The sequence below is a fragment of the Lissotriton helveticus genome, chromosome 11 (assembly GCF_964261635.1).
Source record: "Lissotriton helveticus chromosome 11, aLisHel1.1, whole genome shotgun sequence".
In the NCBI taxonomy this organism is placed as follows: Eukaryota; Metazoa; Chordata; class Amphibia; order Caudata; family Salamandridae; genus Lissotriton; species Lissotriton helveticus.
The window spans coordinates 677,064,676-677,085,701 of record NC_136072.1 but is presented as its reverse complement, the minus strand read 5'-3'; the positions used below and the strand labels follow the sequence as shown (position 1 = coordinate 677,085,701).

At 46.7% G+C, this 21,026-nt stretch overlaps 1 protein-coding gene across 4 annotated transcripts in view; it reads left to right on the top strand.

Annotated features, from left to right (window-relative positions):
• LOC144791082 (disintegrin and metalloproteinase domain-containing protein 9-like) overlaps positions 1-21,026 on the top strand; it is a 2,835,950-nt gene that overhangs the window by 1,461,429 nt on the left and 1,353,495 nt on the right. For all 4 annotated transcript variants that reach the window (XM_078665732.1, XM_078665731.1, XM_078665734.1 and 1 more), the window contains one exon: positions 2,301-2,409. In XM_078665732.1, coding sequence (XP_078521858.1) covers positions 2,301-2,409 — 109 coding nt within the window. The remainder of the gene's footprint in view (positions 1-2,300; positions 2,410-21,026) is intronic.

The following is a 21,026-nucleotide window of genomic DNA, read 5'->3' as shown; positions in this document are numbered from 1 at the left end:
CTCGAATTCGCCTTCATTTCTCGCACAAAAACTTGTGATATCCGGAGGAGCCAGAAATTCCCAATCTGCCAAAGACCTGCTGCTGCAACCAGCATGCTTCCGGAAGAAAAAAACCTACAATCAGGCCTTCTCTTGGGCCGCACCAAGAATCTGGAACTCTCTCTCACTCTCCATTATAGGACTTCCGTCCTTGGAACACTTTAAAAAGGAGACCAAAACGTTCTTAATGGGAAAATACCTCATCTAATGAATACCTTTCAATCACCTCATCGACATGTTCCACCCTCCACCTCGGCATTATCCAAGGCCTCCACGGATGAAACATTTTCCTGCACTCCGGGGCATCCCCTCAAGAACTGAGACTGTGTGTATATTATACCTTCCTGCTTTAATTTTTAACTACTTTAATATTGATTCCACACGTAGCTTGGACCTTTGACGGCGCGCACCTCCTGTATAATGCAGCCCCTTGTATTTTTTATCTACTTGCTTTAATTTTTCCCACATGTAGCTTGAACTATATACTGCGTGCTCCTCAGGTACAATGTATCCCTAGCTTTCCCAATGTGATCCTCCATCCTTATACTTTGCATTCCTCCCCCTCAATCCTGTAACGCGCTCTGATACTCTCACGGGTCTGGTTCGTGGTCTATAAAACTATAAATAAATCTGGACTATTTGCATGCTGTACCCCTACATTTGGTACACTACATAAATAGCCAGCTTCATAAACTACCCACAAAAAATCTTTCGGATCCAATCTGGCACCTGGGGAAATTCAAAGGTGAGGAATCTGCGGCTAGGTATAGTCTGTATCAGATAAGGCGTTACCGAAGGTAAGTCATTTGTTTGTCTAGTAGGCTTTCTATCCCCCTTCCCTAGAGCAGATTTGGGGCAAACTTCTCCAAGTGGGACAGGTCTCCTGTCTGCCTCCGGGGGTAGAAAGCCAATATTGCCATTACTTGATTAAGGGTATGGCAAAATGCTTGGGCAGGCTATTCTATTCTTTTGTTTGTTTTTGCGCCATTTTGAAATCCCTGTTGTCTTGTGGCCTTTCTGCCCACCCCCAGGTGCAGATTGGGGGAAATCCCCTGTCTGCCCCTGAGGAGGGCACAAAGACTGATTGACTCTTTCGGGGTAGTGATGTGGCAAATGCCGGATTGCAATGCCCACACCCCTTTCTTTTGCCCCAAATGCAAGTTCCCTGGTGTCTAGTGGGCTTTTTACCCTCCCAGCGGGACAATTCGGGGCAATCACCCCAATTAGGATAAGCCTCCGATCTTCCACCAGGGGAACAGATAGACTTTCTTGCCCCTACTAAAGCTTGGATATGGCTCGATTCCAGGAAAGCTGCCCCATCCTTTTGTTTGTTTTGATGCCATTTTCAAAACTCTGGTGTCTAGTGGGCTTTCTGGCCTCACAAGTGGAAGATTGGAGTTTAATACCCCTAGCCACTCCTAAGGGGGGGATGCAGAAATCCTATTGGGCCCTCGTGTGAGGGAGAGCAGGGGCCATGGCCGGGATGGGCACCCCTCCAAATAAATACTGCATAAGTGTCTAAGAGAATCAGTGTTTGTGGGGCTGATCTATGCCCCTTGAACACTGATGCAGTAAAAGGAAAACAAGGCCATTGGCTCCTTTCACTTTCACTTTACTGTAATGACAGCAGCGCATCCTGTATGCTGATCAACATTGGACTGCCAGATCAGTCGAGCTAAAATGCACCGGGGGGCCTTTTTACCCCTCCCCAGTATTGGCCAGTGGGAGACAGACACACTGAGGAGGTAGTGTTGCTGTTGGCCACTGCCCAATCCGGGTCTGGTGGTTCAGTGGACTAATGCATCCACTGCAGGGGCCTGTGTTTGGCCTGTGTTTGACCTCATGGTCACAGGTTAAAATCCCAGCGGGTCTACTCAGCCTTTCATCCATTTGAGGTCGATAAAATGAGTACCATTGAGTTGGGTAACAATATAAATCTGTTATTTCAGCGCCAAGATACCCCGTTGATGGGGTGAACGTGCGCTTTACAATTACACCTGTTATGTTATGTTATGTTATGTTATGTTAATCGCCGCATTTAGGGGTAGGATTAATGTGTATATTTTTTGACTTACCTCCTTGTAGTGCTCTAGGTACCCATTGTGTGTGTTGGTTGGTCAGTCCTATATTTTAAGGCAGTTTGTGGGTGATTCAGCATAAAACCTGTATTGTAAGTTATTTACTCGCATAATACATTTAAATGATGCTCCTAATTAAAATAATCAGTGTAAGATAGTTTGTTTTGCTCTTTTATTTTATAGGTTCAATAGCTGCAGATCCTATATGTTTCCTTGAATCAAATGTTGAAAAGGATAGGTTTGGAAACTGTGGATTTAATAAAGAGGGGAAATATATTGGATGCAGTGCTTTGTAAGTAGTTGTTTCAAATGACTTTGTTACAAAATATGTTAATGACAAAATGATGAGAAAAATGTAGCAAAAGATTTACCAAGATTTCAAGTGCTTCATATGATTCATGACTAACACTTTTAAAATATACTCATCACTATGTTCGAGTTGCCTCTTTATTCCGATGGGGCAGGTAACAGCAGTTACCAATTGTCACTGCGGCGCACAACTGTATATGAATAGATGGTGTGGCTAGTCATGTAGGAGCGAGATGTATATCCATTAACCAGCTCCCTATGCCCCCTCGAGCCCTCCCCTAACCACTGGTGGAAAAATACAACTTCCTAGATAAAACAGCACAAAGGGGAAATTGGAGAAAACTAATAATGCTGTAGTCAGGATTCCTTTGTAGCATCCCCTCATATCTGGAGTTTCTGTAGGTGTCGTCAATGCTTCTTGTACATCTGCAGAAATAAATGTAAAAACATTTATAACCACTCTGTAAAGTTCCTATGTTATCACTATTAGACACATTCAGCTAATGATTGTATTATTCCTTACCATAAGTTCCCACTTTCCCCACTGTTGACCCAATGATAAATAGCCACTTATGATGTTGGGAAATTATAGAAGTCAGTAACACACACAGAGCATGTAATCGTTTTCCAACCAATATTCCCTCTTCACATCTACCTCTCACCTTTAGTTATGATGTGGAAAGGTAGGATCTGCTTTTATGGTCACCCCCACCATTTGCTGGTGTCATTGTGTTTTACTGACTAGTCTGACTGGGATCCTGCTAATCAGGACCTCAGTCTCTGTGCTTCTTCCCTAAATTGGACATGGTGAGTACTTAAGTACCCCCCATATTGGCTACTGGTGTACCCTTGTAAGTCCCTAGAATATGGTACTAAGGTACCCAGGACATAGGTACAAAAGGGGCCCCCATGGGCTGAAGCATGTATTATGCCACCCATGGCGGACCACTCAAATTGTGACTACAGGCCTACCATTGCAGCCTATATAAGCTGGTGCTAGCATCACTTACAGCAGATATAAGATTCCTTATATCGGAGGTCACGGTTCTTAAAACCTATAAGTCACCTTTAAGGCAGGCCTTTCAATCCTGAAGGCAGTGTGCTTGGTTATTGGTGTGAGGATACCCCTGGATAAGCAGGACACCCCTACAATCCACGGAGTCCATTCTTCCGGGTTGTAAGAGCATCAGCCATTATGATACATAGAGTGGCCATGCGTCATTATGCAGTGGCTAACTCTAAACTGGCTGTAACAAACCCTGTTGTGTTTGGTATCAAACATGTTGGAATCATACCTCAACAACATAAACGATGTTGGAGGTATGATTCCATGCACCGTAAAGCTCTGTCACAAGGCCTTCAATGCTCCTGGTACCAGTCTTCTAGACCCGGACAGCAAACTATGGCTGCTGCCGACCAGTTACAATAATCTGCCCTCCTGCTGCTTATCCAAAATCGAGCAGGGGAAGGCAGGACAATAGGTTTCCGGTCACAGGGAGGTATGGCCACCTCCCAGACAGGACGTAGTGTATTGGGACAGAGTGGGGGTGCTTGCCAGCACCACTAGACCACTTTGAAGGGCACATTTAGTGCCCTCCATGCATACTCCAGTTGTAACGAGTTCAGGGAGCCGTTGGATCCTGCACTGGTACGAAACTAGACAAAGTACATGGGAGAATTTTCCCCACTGTCCAGCCCCTCCTGTGGGAGGGACCCCTGAATCGTCTCAACCCTTTCCTTAGGGTACTGAAGGGCTTACCTGTGGGTGGTTCCTTAGATTCATCATCGGACAAGATTCAGATCCGAATCCACTTAATCTTCAACCGTCTGGGCACTATGGACTTCACTTGAATTCGCTTTAAAAACTGAGACTGCAACTGAGAAGACTCCTGCTGCTCCTGGTCTTGTCGTTTAGCCAATCTTCTGCATCGTCTGGGCCTGTGCTACATAGAGGTTCTTCTACAGGCCTGTGGACATCCAAGACACCTGAAGGAATCTCCCTTGAAGAGAAAGAGTCACTTACCTGCATCTGCAGGCACCACAGCGAAGCCGACCGGTCTGCTGTTCCTGAACTCCATATTGTCTCTGAAAGGTTAAGCAACACAGGTAGTGGTTCTGCAACTCCCTTGAGACCTGCACTGTCTTCACAGCGAGTTTGAAGCCAGTATCCCTCGTCCGAACTGCTCGAGCAGTACCCTTGTGCTCTGTGTCGACTTGCCGTTGTCAAGGCTTTTTGACTCTCTTCACCAGAGATCTTCCAGCTCTGAGAAGCTCCAGCCTCCGGCATCATCCTCTGCACCATGGGCCTTCATCCTTTGGTGAGCTGCTCAAGGTCCTCCTGCGACTCTTGTGCCTTCGGCCCATGGGTCCTCGTGGGGGTCTTCTTTGGCTCCAGTGAGCTCCCCTACTTGCTCGGGCCTGCTCTGACTTACCTGCTAATGGTGAGTAACCTGGACCTTGCTGGTCCCGTCACTGCACCTTTTTCGACTACTATGTTGGTTGCCGTTGCAAAGTCATGTTGGTACCCCTGCCGGACACTGCCCCCTGGCTCTTGACATCCGTCTGACATCGGTGAGCATTCGTCTTCCGTGCCTCCTGGTCACTCCTGAGTGGTGTAGACTCTGTCCCCTCTGCTTGCAGATACCTCTCATTTTGAGTCCATCTTTGATTTCCACCGTACTCTTTCCCCTTCTTCGCCAGCTGCATCTTCACTGAAGTCCTCCATAGTGGTCTATGGTGGTTTCAGATGTCACTTCGCACCTATGCGCCCGGCTTACCTGGTGTAGGTATGCTGGTTTCTAGGGTATCCACGGGTGGGATGACTTTCTAACCTTCCATCTTCTATTGGGTTTCTTCAGGGTCCGCTGGGAAGAGTCCTTCTTCCTAAAAACTGCAGTTGCGGTGTACCCATTGACTTGTATTGAGTCTGCGGTTGTGTTCCTACTCTGCCCATAGCCTCCGTGGGGTTCCTGGGTATGGTTTGTTGGGTTCCTGACTCTTCTTTATCTCCTGGGTCCAATCTTGACTTAGGTCGTGGTTCGCATTTCACTATTTTATTATATGGTTGGGTCTCCTGGTGACCACTTTTTATTTGTGCCACTTACGTGATTTTTTTAATCATAGTATTGGGGTATTGTGGATATAACTTCGGGTAGTAGATAATGCAATGTGTTATAATAAAGACATCTTTTTATAACTACACTATGTGGTTCTTTTTCACTTAACCTACACTATAAGATTACGTACTGGTAAAACAAGCTGCTTTACTCTCCTTCTGGACTAAGCCTGAAGGCTGCTCACACAGCTACCACTTAAAGTGCTTTCTAAGGTTATCTAAGACCACTAAAATCACCATAAGGGATGTGTGGATTAGTGCAGGGTGCTACACTTACATAAGTGAGCACCATATATTAAGCCAGCCTCCTATACATGACCCCTTCTATCATTACGGAATCCTTACAACACACGAGAACCTTGAAATGATCCTTCATTCCACATAGATTCTCCAAAAAAATTAAAAATAACAGAATGCTTGAACAAAAATAAACAGCAAAATCCTTCATGAAATAATGTTCCAAGGAATGCCAAAAAAATTCCAGTTGAATTAAGTCTTAGTAGAAAGGATCTGCCAGTCTTAGCATTCTTTATAGCACAGTTTTCTAAAACAAAATCTAGGAATAAATCTCAAGTTCCTGGAAAGAAGCCTGTTGTAATACGGTACGTTACTCCCAATAATTAATAGTCCTTCATCTTACCACTCTGATAGAAAAAGTATTGTTGGTAACATGTTACTTATTCCTTTGTATAGGCATCTGCCTCCATAAAGGCGCAGCAGTCTTCACATGCAGAAAGGAACCCAGGGCTCTGAAGCGTGAAGGCGATGAAACTGAAGTGATAGAGTGAGACAAACTGTACAACATAAAAGGGATGGTGACTGGACTGAAGAGGGAGAGCGCGAGTGCAAAGCTCCAAACCAAGAATTCCAAGATACAGGTAACAGCAGGTAAGTATCTCACAATTACAGGCCCCAATGGGTCTCTGAGGGGGGCCACTTATATTGAGAAAACATTTCTGATTGGAGGCTGACAGGTCTCCCAGCGCCCTACTGCCTCTTGTTCCCTCCTCAGGCTAGTGCCTGAGATATTTTGTGTTCTCCTATGTAGTGCAGCTGCTGGCTGCGGGAAAAAATTAACAGGGCATCCTCCCCAATGGGGATTGGGATTTAATAAAATTGTTTATTTCTCCCACAACTACCTTATAAAGACTTTTACAAGTTCCTTAATCTCGCACTATGGAGACTGAACTCACATTCAGTGAAGACGCGTATGCAGAGATTTTAAGAACACCATCACTCCTGGCAGAAACAGTAGTAGCAAACACAGTTAAACATTCGGATGAATGGGAGACACTAACATCTAAGAAGAAGGAACAGATTCGCACAGCCCTCCATGGGGCTTTCATGACGGAGTATCTCCGGAAGAACACTGCCCCTAGGGGCCTTGTAGTCACCAACGAACCGAGACTCTTCTTGAATAATAGAGAATTCCGTATCAACTGGTCTGGTATTGTATGGAAATGCACTAAGGACTGGTTAGTCCTGATCATCACCACCGCGAGACAACTAGCGGACACTTTACTCATTGAGATCCAACAAAGTGAGAATGCTTTAAAAACAAGTATTGACGTCAAAATATTTAAGAAAAAATTGGAAGATATTAACAATGACCACTCTGAATACCGCGAATTTCTAACACAATCTAAGATCACCAAACTCAGGAAAGATGTCCAGAAATTCAAAAGAAATACAGTCTATCCATACACCACTGTTGAGTACTATGATAAAGCACCGGAACCACAGCTAACCAAGAGACAACCACGCGCCAGACTGACACCCCAGAACTGGACCTTTGGCTCCAGGGATGACTGAAGCTCTTCAGGCAGCAGTGATGAGGGAGATGGGACAACATCACACCAGGAACAAAGACCCCGACAGTATCCAAATCAACAAATGTTTGCACCGCCCATGAACCCGTATGGCTACTGGCAACAACCATATTATCCACCAGGATATGGCTTCCTACCAGGTCCCCAGCCTTTTTTAGCCAGGGGCAGGGGGAGGGGATGAGGAAAACAAAAGCCACGAAGAGGCCCCAGGGTTCATTGGGAGGATCCCGTGGAAGAAACCCCGGGAGCAGTAACAAGGAGCAAAGGCAGAGGCAATGCCCCATCAACGAGCCGGATGTAACAAACATCGTGAACCTGAGTAAGCACCAACTCTCTAGTGATGAAAAATCCATCTTGCAGAAGGGACTAGGCTTTGTCCCTACTCCACAAAATGATCCGTTTATCCTTCACGCTGAACTTGCCCAATTCTTTCGTGAAGTCTAACTTAAAGCCTATTTTGGGGATGCAAATGTCAACATAGCCCGGGATGATGGACATACCAACCTTAGGAATAAGTCATCCTTCTCTCCACCCACGCAAAATGTTCCATGCAATATTCTAACATTCGAACAAGCAGTCTTGACCGAAATTGAGAAAATCAACTTCCATGATATGAAAGGATTTCAGAACCGGACCAGGGAAGAGAGATCAGCCCTACAGAATTTAAAACAAAACAAAGAAATTGTAATTAAACCGGCGGATAAGGGTGGAGCCACGGTTATATTAGATACCGTCATGTACCAAGACGAATGCCTGAGGCTACTTGCTGATGAAACCAGCTATGAGATCTACCAGAGGGACCCCACCCCAACCCTTTTGAATAAAATCAAGACAATTGTCCATGAAGCAACAACGAATGATTGGATAACTAAAACGAAGCAGACTTTCTTGTTAACAACGATCCCAGGATGCCGAGGTTTTATACTCTGCCCAAAATCCACAAAAATAAATTTCCACCACCCGGCAGACCGATTGTCTCAGGTGTTGATTCTGTGTTAGAACCCCTATCGCAGTTTTGCGATTGGTTCCTCAGACCAATAGTCCAAACATCAAGATCGTACCTCCAAGACACCAAATATGTTCTCTGCCACCTCCGAGATATAGATATCCACCAGGAAGAAGACATCTTTATCACCATGGATATAGAGGCACTCTATACAAGTATTCCTCAAAAACGTACACTGGAGGTGGTCGAACAAATACTCCTTGATCAGGAATGGAACTTTATCACACCACAGCATTTTGTGATGGAATGCGCAGAAATAGTGCTCACAGAGAATTACTTCGAATTCAATGACGTTATATACCTCAGACACAAGGCACGTCGATGGAAAGCACTTTTGTACCCAGCTGGCGTGCCTTTACGTCCACCAATTCGAAGAAGATAACATCATCACAGATAACAACCCCTTCGTCACTAAATTGAAAACATGGAAAAGATTTATAGATGATGTTCTTATTGTTTGGAATGGCACGACTGAGGAAGCAATAGACAAAAACCATGCCATCTTTCAGGATCTAGACATTGATCTCACCTCAGAAGGCATACGGACAAAAGTTTACAACAAACCGACAGATAAGAACAGTCTGTTACTGTTTGAGAGCTATCATCCCAAATCCTTGAGACAGAACCTCCCTGTGGGCCAGTTCTTGAGCATACGAAGGAACTGCTTGGAAATAACAGACTACAACACACAAGCAGAGGATCTAGAGAAGAAACTCTTGGCCAGGCATTCCCAAAGAAACTGATAACCAAGGCGAAGAAACGAGCAAGAAATAACCACCGTGACTCACTCTTGGAAGCTACACACAAAGAGAAAGCAGACAGACTTGTCTGTGTAACAAACAGGGTTCAGAATATCACTAGGAAGAAATGGCATATTCTGAACACAAGCCAGAAGGAATGGGCACAACCACTCTTTGCCTTCAAAAGGAGTCGCAATATCAAGGATGAACTAGTACATACAAAAAATACAACAAAAGAAAGAGAAAACCAGCTAACACTATGGGGCCACCAACAACCGGTGGGTCACTACCCATGCGGCAACTGTGTTACGTGCCAATATACCAGCACGATGAAAGAAGTAGATATAGGCACTGACAGATCGTGGGTGTTAAATAATTTCAGCAACTGCAACACTGACAATGTGATGTACTTGTTAACCTGCCCTTGCAAGAAAATGTGTATTGGTATGACCACTCGTAAAGTGAAGCTTTGCATTAGTGAACACCGCAGCACCTTTAGGTGCAAAAAAGACAACACTAGGTTAACCAGACATTTTCTTGAGATGAGTCACACAGAATGGGATCTGAAATGGACAGTGCTTGAAGTACTAAAGAAAGAGAAAGCTAATCTCACACATACCCTTCACATAAGAGAACAACAATGGGTATACAGGCTCAACACTTCTAAAAATGGTCTCAACAATGATATTCCATGGCTACAAATGAACCAATGAAATATCAACCTGGGACATTAATGCTCTGTATGATCTGTGGCTTTTCTATACACCAATGGTACACTGACAGTCTGCAATCTAGCCCAGGTCAAGAAAATTGTAATCCATGACAACAACGCCCAACCCCTGTGGCCGCCTTATACAATTTTCTTTAATATCTTTGGTAATATGATCCCCCGGTCTTTACAAAACCTAAAACATATCCTAAAACACAAGGGTTCTGTTTTAAACATGTTTAACTGCATAAAGAGACCACTCAACATGTAGTCCTTACTCTCCGTTTTTTCCCGGATGATGCGGAACCCGGTGAAATCAAAGTACATCACGCAAGATCATATATTTATCTGAAAACATCTAAATCTTTTACCAATGTCCCGTATAAATTATTTACCATCAAAAACCCTCGATCGATGATCGAGGTGATGTATATTGAACTTAGCATCCCCCAGCATCTCCCAGTAACTAGGGCTTTCACGCAGAACGCGTCAGGTTGGAATACACGCGACACGTCACGTGGTTGTTTCAGCCAATCACGTCCTGGAATCACACACGTTCCGGCAAATCAGGCACACCACTACGGGACACCAGATACAACTTCGCGTCCCGCGTATGTGACTCAATTCCCTGACAGATGAGGCTTCTATCACGCCCTCTTCCCGGCATCTGTACCAATAAGGTTGGGTTTTTACTGAACACGCTGAAGACACAGGAAACTCAGTGTCATCAGAACGCGCAGACACACCTGCAGCCTTTCACCGACTACGCTGATGCACAGTAATTAGTATCGGGGCAACACTATAAAATCCGCCTACCGCGATGTCATTTTATCGCCGGGGAGGTGGAGAGACGCATACCATAGGTGATCGGACTGAGAAGGTTCTCGGAATCAGTGAGTTTTTAACCCTGTGCTTGAATATTTCGTTGTTATACAATGGATATCCGATTTTATTGGATATAAAATGCTCTGTGTACATTATACCTCGTCTTCCTTCTCCAGCACAGTGTGACCACGGGGACTCTCCAGAACCCCCCCCTCCCATGGGGCAAGTCGTCTTGTTTTAAAGGGTAAGACTTATGACTTGGAGGTAGCTCCAGTTTCCAGCATATTTACTGTCAACTGGAATTTCTCCTCTTTTTAAACAAACCCCACATCACAACTATTGATGTGGGTTTATAATTGATTAACCTTATTGACCAAATCCTACTGATCACATGCTATCAAATAATATGTGCTCCATCCTTTTATATACTGTTACAGGTCAATCGACCCCGCCAGTGGAGAGTGATTATTTATCACACCCACAGAGTGGTACTGCCAACAACGTTTGGTAAGATTGAAGCCCCCTCTAGTCTGGTACTTATGAAAGCCACGTACCCACTGGGACATTTGGCAGAAACATGTTGACCTATCTATATAACTTCACAGCGGCGACGGGATGATTGGATCCTTATTCACCGCACTTTTTATTTTAACCCCACACAGTCTCCTTATTGAATAAAGTTTCTATGGGTGCACTGTGATGGCCTTTTCAATTCACTTCTTTTTTCTTTGGCCCCCACTCACCTTAGAAGTGTATCCCTGTCTCCAGGTGCATGCCCGCCCTCCACCAAATGCGGTTTCTGGAGGGCGAGGACTGGCAGATGATGAAGCATGACACCTGGTGGTGTGTGATGCCAGTCCATCATTTTTTGTGAGCTGCCCCACTATCACTTGGCACCTCACTTTAATTTCATTTGGTCACATTCTAGGAGCGGTCTCTATTGCGGTAAACATTTTTGATTGGAGGCTGACCGTTTCCCAGCACCCTACTGCCTCTTGTTCCCTCCTCAGGCTAGTGCCTGAGATATTTTGTGTTCTCCCACTTATATTGAGAGCCTTATTGTTGTATTCCTACAATGATTTACATAGTTCAAAAATGTTGTAGCAAGTGAGTTGTAATGTTTTAAAAAAACAAATGAGGCCTGTACTTCCGCTGCCTACTCCTGAGTAAACAAAGGGGGTATACAGCTCCTGAGAAAATAGGTTCTGAAACACAGGTCGGTATACAACTGAGGAATCAGATGGGGGCATCTGATTGCTCAGGTGAAAGACACTCGGACAAACGTATTGGTGTCATGCTTCATTATAGGGCATGCTCTTCATTGAGCCGGCACTGCAATGTCTGACGGGTGCCCTCAGAGGTCTCTTTGCCGGAGTTCTTTTGTTTTATACCATAAGTGAAGTGTGGATAAAGATGTATGGGCTCTCAGTGTAGATAGGTGTGAGTGTAGGTAAGTTAAAATAGACTAAGAGATACTCTTGTCATTTTAATATCTGGGTCCTCTTGTCTAGATTAAAAAACTGGTACTGGTGGCTAAAAGCAGAAGAGATGGTCTGTATCAGCTCATAGATTGTGCATAGGTGGGTCAACATGTTTCTTGCCACTATTAGTTTTTACCTATCAGTGGCAATTCATCAGGTCTGGGTTTCCTCATCTACACAGTGATTGGGATCATGGTAGCAATATTAGTGAATAGTACCCAATCACTACAATTAATTTGAAACAGGAAGAAGTGTCTGTAATTATACCTTCAAATAGTGGTAAACCTGGAACAAAAAGGTAAAACATAAAAAACAGTTAGTGTTTTCATAATAACAGTTTTCATGTTGCATAATTGTTGGAATGCTCAGCAAAACAAGTTTAAAGAGACAAGGGTCCTAAGCATATATAAGATAATAAACCAATGTAATATAGACCAAAATAGGCTCTATATATTTCTTTTCCTTGTCCAGCCGGACAGGGAATTTTATTAGTTAGATAGATTAGAATCTTATTTCAAATTCAAGTATACAACAACAATTCAATGCAGTAAAGGACACGCCTGTGCCGTACAGTGGGAAACAAGAAAGAAGGATAAGATGATAGGAAAGGGTGTTTCAGGCAAAGGAAAGAGCAAACAGGGTACTGTTTTTAAGTCAAGGATTTTAACAGTATCTCCTGAAGTGGTCCATACAAATACAGGTACACATTGAATTCACTGTATGTCCACTCAGAGGAGTCGACGTTTCGATCCCGTGCTCTAATTATCAAGGGATCATCATCAGGACTTAATTAAATGTTTGCCTGGTTTAATCGTTAGAGTTAGCCTGTTTGGGAGAAAACAGGGAACAAAGAAAAATAAAAAATAAAAGAGGAGAAATTGTCAATATACGACTGGGGAGACTAGTCAGTTTTTTGCCATCTGCAACGTTGTGACATTCGGAATCGCAGTGGGTGGACTGTGCTGGTGATTGTGGATAAGATATCCCAAATATTACAGGAGAACATTAAAAACATCACATGAAAACTCGGAATCGCAGTGATGGAGAAGTGATGGATTGGAGTTTTAACGGTGCATTGTGTTGGCTAAATATTATGCTCATCCCTCTGTGTTTGTGGCGAGGGGAGCGAGGTGCACTTATCCATATACGTGGATTGAAATAACATTGACACTGGGAGCAGCCTACCTTTTAGCTCAAAATAAAAGGCATCTGTAGATGGACTGTATCGTAGGGCGGGGGGAGCCAGTGAGTTTCAGTGCAAATGGTACTTGGTGGGTTTAGCTGGGGGAAGAAAATAAGGGTTACACCTCGGTTATGCAGGATCGTGCCAACCTTAATACAGAGGTGTTTAGAGACATACCTTGGGCTCAACTATGGAGCAAGCAAGGCACATCAATTGGGTTTAAAATGGCAGTTCGATCCGCCGTTATGGTCAAAGGTGATGGGACCGGTGACCGGAGTCCTTTGGAGTCTAATATTCAGAGAGTGAAAGTAATTATAATTAGTAACCGCACATGGGCGATTTGATGCTAAGGTTTGTGGAAAAGGCAAAGAACATACCCTTTTGTTCGAAGGGGGAGATAACCCTTTACGCTGCTGTCGCGCTAGAATTACGCGATTCTAAATTTCGGCGTGGCTCGCTGGCCGTTGCCGAGAGGCGGTCATGGGGAATCAACGATCCGCTGGGGGGAAAAAAAGCATACTTAAATTTGATTCCTGGACCCCTGTAGGACTCAGATGGACTAACAGTGGAGCGGGAGCTTACCAAGTCTGGACGATGCCGAGAACTTCAATGGTTCTTCCGTGTGCGCGCTGCGGACAGGTACGGGCACTTGATAAACAGGCTGACGAGCATAGTCATTTGATCATGTACATCGTCCTCGTTGGCTTCAACCCCCAGTGGGGCGCCATCTTGAAATGGGTTGAAGTGTTTGAAAATTGGGCGTCACTCTCTGGGGACTACGGGTCCGTGCGGACTGGGAAGCAGTTCAACTTTGTAACATCGCCAGGGTAGGCGCCATCTTATAGTGGTGTTCGAGCGCAGCTGCGCTAATGGAGAAAAATAAAAAATAGAATAAAATAAAATAAAAGGGGGGCCATTGTTGCATGAGTCGGGACAAATAAGGGGGTAGTGATGAACAGAATATACGTGCATTAGGACTTTGTGCGTTGGACAGTGATAATTGTCTGTGGTGGTTGGGAGTGATAGGTTCCAAGGGGAAGTGCAGGTGACACATGATATCTGAAGAGTTATATTAAAACAAAAACAGTTCATGATGGATTCAGGGCATATTGTCAAGTATTGAATAAAGTCTCTTAGAGGAGGTTTGTCCAATCCTCACTTCTGTTGAGTCCCGTGTGGATGGTGTTAAACTGAATTATGGACTTGAGTTCCTCACGATTCAGGAGTTGGCTTAGGTTGCCCCCTCTCTGTGGTAGCTTCACAACTTTCAGAATTGTCCATTTCAGGTCATCCGCAGTGTGCTTGTATTCAGAGAAATGTTCAACCAAAGGCGCATTCGGAGTCCCACATCTAATGCGACTTCTATGTTGGCATATTCGTGTCTTCGCCTTTTGGGTGGTTTGGCCAACGTACATTTTTGGACATGGACATAGAATTGCATAAATTACGTTGCTGCTGTTACAAATAGTGAGGCTTTTCATATCAACAGTTACGTCATTGTGGCTAAATTTACAAGCTTCAATTGTGAATTCACACACAGTACATTGACCGCATTTTACATGCCCTAGAATTGGTGGGAGACCCCAGATGGAATCAATGGTTGTATTCAGACTGGGAGCAGGTAAAGCTGCTCGTACCAAATGGTCCCTCAAGTTCTTGCTCTTTTTAAAGGCAAAAATAGGTCTTTCTAAATTTATTGGACCTGCATTTATCATGGGCCAATGTTTCAAAACGGACTTACGAATTTTATTAGAGACGGGGGAGAAGGTGGTAACACACGCAATCCTCTCTTGCCTGTCCCGAGTCTTTGGTGAGAGTAGTACCTCTCGTGGACAGTACCACGCTCTCTTGGATGCCTTTTTTATTAGTCTCCTAGGGTAGACACGTGCTTTGAGTTTGTTTGTTAAGTTATTGGCTTCCCTGAAGTAATCAGATTTAGATGAACAATTTCGCCTGATCCTCAGAAATTGTGAGTAAGGCAATGAATCCTTCAACGCCCTCGTATGGTTACTCTCATACCTTAGGAGAGTATTCCGTTCAGTGGGTTTCCTGTATAAGCGTGTCAATAATTCACCTGCTTCATGGTAGATTGTGAGATCTAGAAAAGGTATTTCTGTTTTGTCGTGGGCAAGGGTGAATTTGAGGTCTGCGCAATTATTGTTCAACCAATGGAGAAACGAATGTAAGGCGGAGATATCAGAATTCCAAATCAGGAAGATGTCGTCGATATAGCGACGCCATACAGAAATCCCTGAGCGGAACGGATTCCCATTAGTCAAGATTGACCCGGTTTCCAGGGCGTCCATAAACAGGATAGCCAGGTGTGGAGCAAAAATAGCCCCCATTGAGGTACCCTTTATTTATTGGTAGAATGTATTATCAAATACAAAAAAGTTTCTAGATAAGCAGAGTTCGAGTAATTGCAGTATGAACACTGTGGGTACCCTGTGGGGTCGGGGGCGGGTGTCCAATGTTTTTTGGATCACAAGGAGAGCCGCTGTTTGGGGGATATTTGTGTAGAGCGACTCTACATCCATGGTGCAGAGTGTGTTAACCTCTGGATCATATGGATAGTGCTCTACCAAATTTATCATCTCCATGCTGTCACGTACGTAGCAGCAAGTCGATGGCACGAAATCCTTAATAAAGAAGTCGACGTACTTCCCCAGTGGTTCCAAGATAGAGCTGCAGGCAGAAACAATCGGCCTGCCCGGGGGAGAGTCAATACTCTTATGAATCTTCGGAAGAGTGTATATCACGGGGAGCCGTGGGCTTTTAACATTGAGAAACGCATGTTCCTTCTTGCTTAAAAAGCCTTGTGCTCGGGCATCATTGGTGAGCTTAAGTATGGTCTCTTGGATTTCCTTAGTTGGGTTCTTTGATAGTCTCTGGTAGTGTTCTGTGTTACCAAGTTGACGGTTTATTTCATTTTTATAGGAATCAATGTCCTGAAGGACAATCCCGCCGCCCTTGTCAGCACTCTTTACTATGAGTGAGGGATTATTTTTCAGAGTGCTTAATGCATACTTCTCACATTTTTAGATGTTGTACGGGATGTAAAGTTTTTCTTTTTCTAGGTCGACAAGATCTTTTAAGACTAATTTCTCAAAGGTAATGATTTCTGATGGAATCATACCCGAAGTTGGTAGAAAGGTAGAAGGGGGACTGAAAGGTGTAATCGAGTTGAGAGGAGTCGATGGGTGCAGTTGGAAGAAAGCTTTCAAGCGAATCAGTCTAAAGAATCTGAGTAATTCAGTCTGCAACTCCATAAAGTTTGGTCGAATGGTTGGAACGAAAGATAAGCCTTTCTTCAACAGCTCAATTTCCTGCTCAAGCAGTGTATGCCTGGATAGATTAAAAATGGGTATCACCCCAGAGGACGTGTGGAGTGAGGGTGCTGGAACAGTGTCTGTGATGGTTTCTACCATTGGTAGAAATTGTTCCGGGTTTTCCGCTCGCCGGGGGCGTTGAACCATCTTTGGGGTTTCTTTACCCTTCCCCTCTGGGGTGTCCCTTGTTGGCCTCTGGATAAAAAATTAGGCTGGGTGCCTCCTCCACCCCGTCTGGGGTTGCTACCGCCTTCACCAGGATCTGAGGCGTCAGATGAATCTTCTGATGTATCAGAAAAAACCACTATAGTTTGTCGTTTGTTGTATCTGCCCCAGGGTCTATTATTGGGATTAAAGTGTGGCCTGTTGGTGTAAAAATCCTTGTTTAGGTAGGGATATGTGTTTTCTATATTGTAGTTTTTTATATCTTTTTTGACTTTATTAGATTTCTTGTTTTGTTCGATGCGCTGGAAATCTGCCACTGTTTTTTCTACTTGCTCAAGTAGCTTTTTACAATCTGATGTCAAGTCAGAGTCATTTATCTGTTTCAAAAGGTCACTAATTTCAATTTCTAGTGATTTTAATGTTTCAGTTGCTATATCGATTCCTAGCGCTAGCCACTGTCTCGAGCATGTGGTACCAATATAGCTGAAATTCGAGACGTATTTGGGGTTGTCTGTAAAGATGCCCGGAATATTGCGGACCTGTAGGCCAACTGGGATAACCTCCGCCTTTAGGTAATCCGTAAGCATCAATATCATAAGTTGTAACCTGACCTGCTTCTTCTTAAGTTTTTCGAGTTGTTCGGGTAATGTGGAATTATTTACCGTAGGCATGCCTTGGCAGATCAACCCTTAGAGGTGAAGGTGCAGAATTCCCAAAGCACACAGAGAAACATCCAAATAAAAAAAAAAACATATAGTGTGACTCACCTGTGAACACACCACACAGCAAAAACAAGCACTGATGCAACCCTGATGAATGATGCAACTCACCAAAATAGGACAAGCATTTGCAATGCAATAGGACTCGCATTTTACGCGAGACCTATTGCATTGCAAACCATAGTCATCACAGATGACGGGAGGTAGGGGGCAGGGGGAGGCACGGACATCTGAAAGAAACAGGTTAGTATTAGATTCCTTACCTTAGAATATCCCCAGGCGTCAGACTAGATCCGAAAATGTTTGCGTAGCAGTACCCTTGCGTGTCGGTAGGCGTCGGTAGGCGTCGTCTGCGGCTCCGCGTTCGTCGTCGGCGTCGTGGGCGCAGTGATGATGTTGTCGGAGTACTTAGACGCCGCCTCCGCGTGATGATGTCAGTTCTTCTTTTTCCGCGCCAGCAGCGCAGATCTGGAAAAAGTGGTACCTTAGTCATTTTTTGACTAAACTTTTTGCAATCCTTTTTGATCATTTCTCGAGTCTTCGACTCCGAACGGTGCCGATAGGGATGCCAGGTTTTAAGCCCTGTGAGGACTGCGACCAACTGATGTCTGTCACGGACCCTCACCGCCGGTGTCTGCACTGTCTCGGCGTCGACCATGACGACAAGACCTGCTCCGACTGCCGGGCCCTGACTTCAAAAGCTAGGCGGGAGCGGTCCCGCAAGCGACTTGAGCTCCGGCAGTCGGCCCCACGCCGCAAGAGGTCCCGGTCTGGACAGAGGTCGAGGGCCGGTCGCGGGATCGGAGCCATCATAGCTCCGGGAGTCGACATCACTCCTCAGGTTCGAAGTCGTCAGGTAAGCACAAGAAGTCGAAGAGACGTGATCGCTCTTCTGACTCCCCTCTACGCTCGCGCGACGCGGCCAGGGGGTTCAGGTGACACCGCCCACCCGGCTCTGTCGGAGTCGCGGACGTCGCGTCCGGCCCCATACCCTCCGGTCCCTTGGCAGCACGCGACGACAGAGGAGATCGAGCGCTTCCTCATGGCCATGAGGTCTCTCACTCCGGCGAGCTCCGCGGCGCCTTCGGGCCCAGCGGACCCGTTTGGGGGCCCTAGCGGGTCGGCGGCTACAGCCCCGACGCCGGCGGGTGCTTCGGCCCGATGACGCCCGCGCCTTCGGGCTCGGCGGCACAGGATCCGCTTCTGGATCCGGGTCGTCGCCGGTTGACCTGACGACCTCACCCGCGCCGGTCCCTCAGGTGTCACCTCCGGCGCTGTCTTCAGGCGACGCCGTCCCCGACACCTCCCTCGCTCCGGTTCTGGCGTCGGAGAGTTTTACTTCAATGAACCGGCCCCATCAGTTGAAAACCCTGAGTATCAGGAGATGGGTGATGAGGAGTGTTGGGAGGGGTCTGAGGACCCTCTGACATGGGAGTGTCAGTCCCAGGAGGACTGGACAGGTGGACTTGGGGATGCCAGTGGTCTGGACACCTCACCATGGGGATGCCAGTGGTCTGGACACCTCACCAGACACTGGTTTTGTCTCACCTCCTACCGTGGCTACGGAGGAGGAGGCAACCTACAGTGTTGTGTTGACGCGGACGGCCAAGGCCTTGGGCCTTGAGCTTCCCGTCGTGGCCGTGAGGACTAACCTCCTCACTGAGGTCCTTAAACCGCAGTCAAACTCGGCTGAGCCTCTGCTGCCGTTTAAAGAGGCCTTAACCGACGTTCTTTTGGGCACTTGGTCCAGGCCCGCTACAGATTCGCCTGTAGATAGGAACGTGGCCAGATGCCACCGCCTGGCCCGGGTGACCCTTGTTTCCTGTCCCCCCCACCCCACCCCACCCCGAGAGCCTGTTTATCCAGGCTTCCAATTCCCAGACCGCATTCCCGTCGGCTCCGCCTGACAGGGAATCCAAGAGGTATGAGCAGTATGGCAAAAAGATATTCTCCTCCCTAAGTCTGGGACTGCGGTCTTCCAACACTGCATGCCTCTTTGGCCGCTACACCCACTCTCTGTGGGACACGGTCGCGGACGTGCTGCCAGAATGCCCTTTGGAGGTACGGGCTAAACTCGGCCAGGCCCTTGTGGAGGGCCGTGATGCAGCACGGTACTCTATCCGGTGTGGGCTGGATACCACCGACTCACTAGGCAGGGCGATGGCAACGACGGTGGCGATTAGTCGCCACGCCTGGTTGAGGTCCGCCAACTTCTCGGCCGATGTCCAGAATACACTCATGGACATGCCGTTTGATGGCCGTCGCCTTTTTGGCGACAAGGCAGTCCATGCGCTCGCTTGAGCTCTTTAAGGACTCCGGGGCTACGGGCAGGTCCTTGGGCCTCTCGGCCCCGCGCCAGCAAACGGGTGCCTTTCGCTCCTTTGGTGGCCAAGGAAGGGGCGCCCCCACACGTGCTGCCAGCCACGCACCGCAGACTAACATCCAACGTGGTGGCGGCCGTGGAAACCGCTATGGCGGCGGTTGGGGACAATGGCGAGGCCAGTCCACACCTTCCCCAGCAGCATCCACCTCAAAACCCTCCTAGTCCATGCTTTCATGCCCATGTGACGCCAGTGGGGGGCAGGGTTCGCCATCATCTCCTCCACTGGCGCTCTGTCACATCGGACAGGTGGGTGCTGCAAATCGTCCGGAGGGGCTACTCCCTCCCCTTCAAGGCGACCCCTCCAGCCATGCCACCGCAATACCACCGCGTATCAGGGGATCATTTGCGACTTCTGCAGGAGGAAGTTACGACCCTCTTGGCCAAGGGGGACATCGAGCGCGTTCCTGGGCCAGAAGTAGGGTGTGGTTGCTACTCCCACTACTTTCTGGTACCCAAGAAGGGCAAAGGGGGCCTACGCCCTATCTTGGACCTACGGAACGTCAACGGCTTCCTCCGGAAGGAGAAGTTCAAAATGCTGACACTGGCTCAGGTCTTGGCTGCTCTGGACCCAAGAGACTGGATGGTAGCGTTGGACTTGCAGGACGCTTATTTCCACATCCCCGTCCTGCCGGCCCACCGGCGCTACCTGCGGTTCACGGTTGGCCACGAGCACTTTCAGTTTACCGTGCTCCCCTTTGGCCTTACCAGCGCCCCACGGGTGTTCACAAAGGTGATGGCAGTGGTCGCAGCTCATCTGTGCAGGTTAGGGGTTTCAGTCTTCCCTTACCTCAAAGACTGGTTGTTGAAGGCGGGCTGGCTACAGTCGTCAGCCACCTCCAGACGACTGCAGACCTCCTGCACCAGCTGGGGTTCTCCATCAATGTGCCGAAGTCACACCTGTGCCCCTCTCAGAAGCTCCTCTTCATCAGAGCGGTCTCGACTCGGCGCAGTTTCGGGTTTATCCTCCCGAACAGCAGGTTCGGGATATTCAGACTCTGATTCCACTCTTTCAGCCTTTATCCCGGGTCTCAGTCAGGTTGACGCTGCGGTTTCTGGGGCTGATGGCCTCCTGCATCCTTCTGGTGCATCACGCCCGGTGGCGGATGCGGGCTCTGC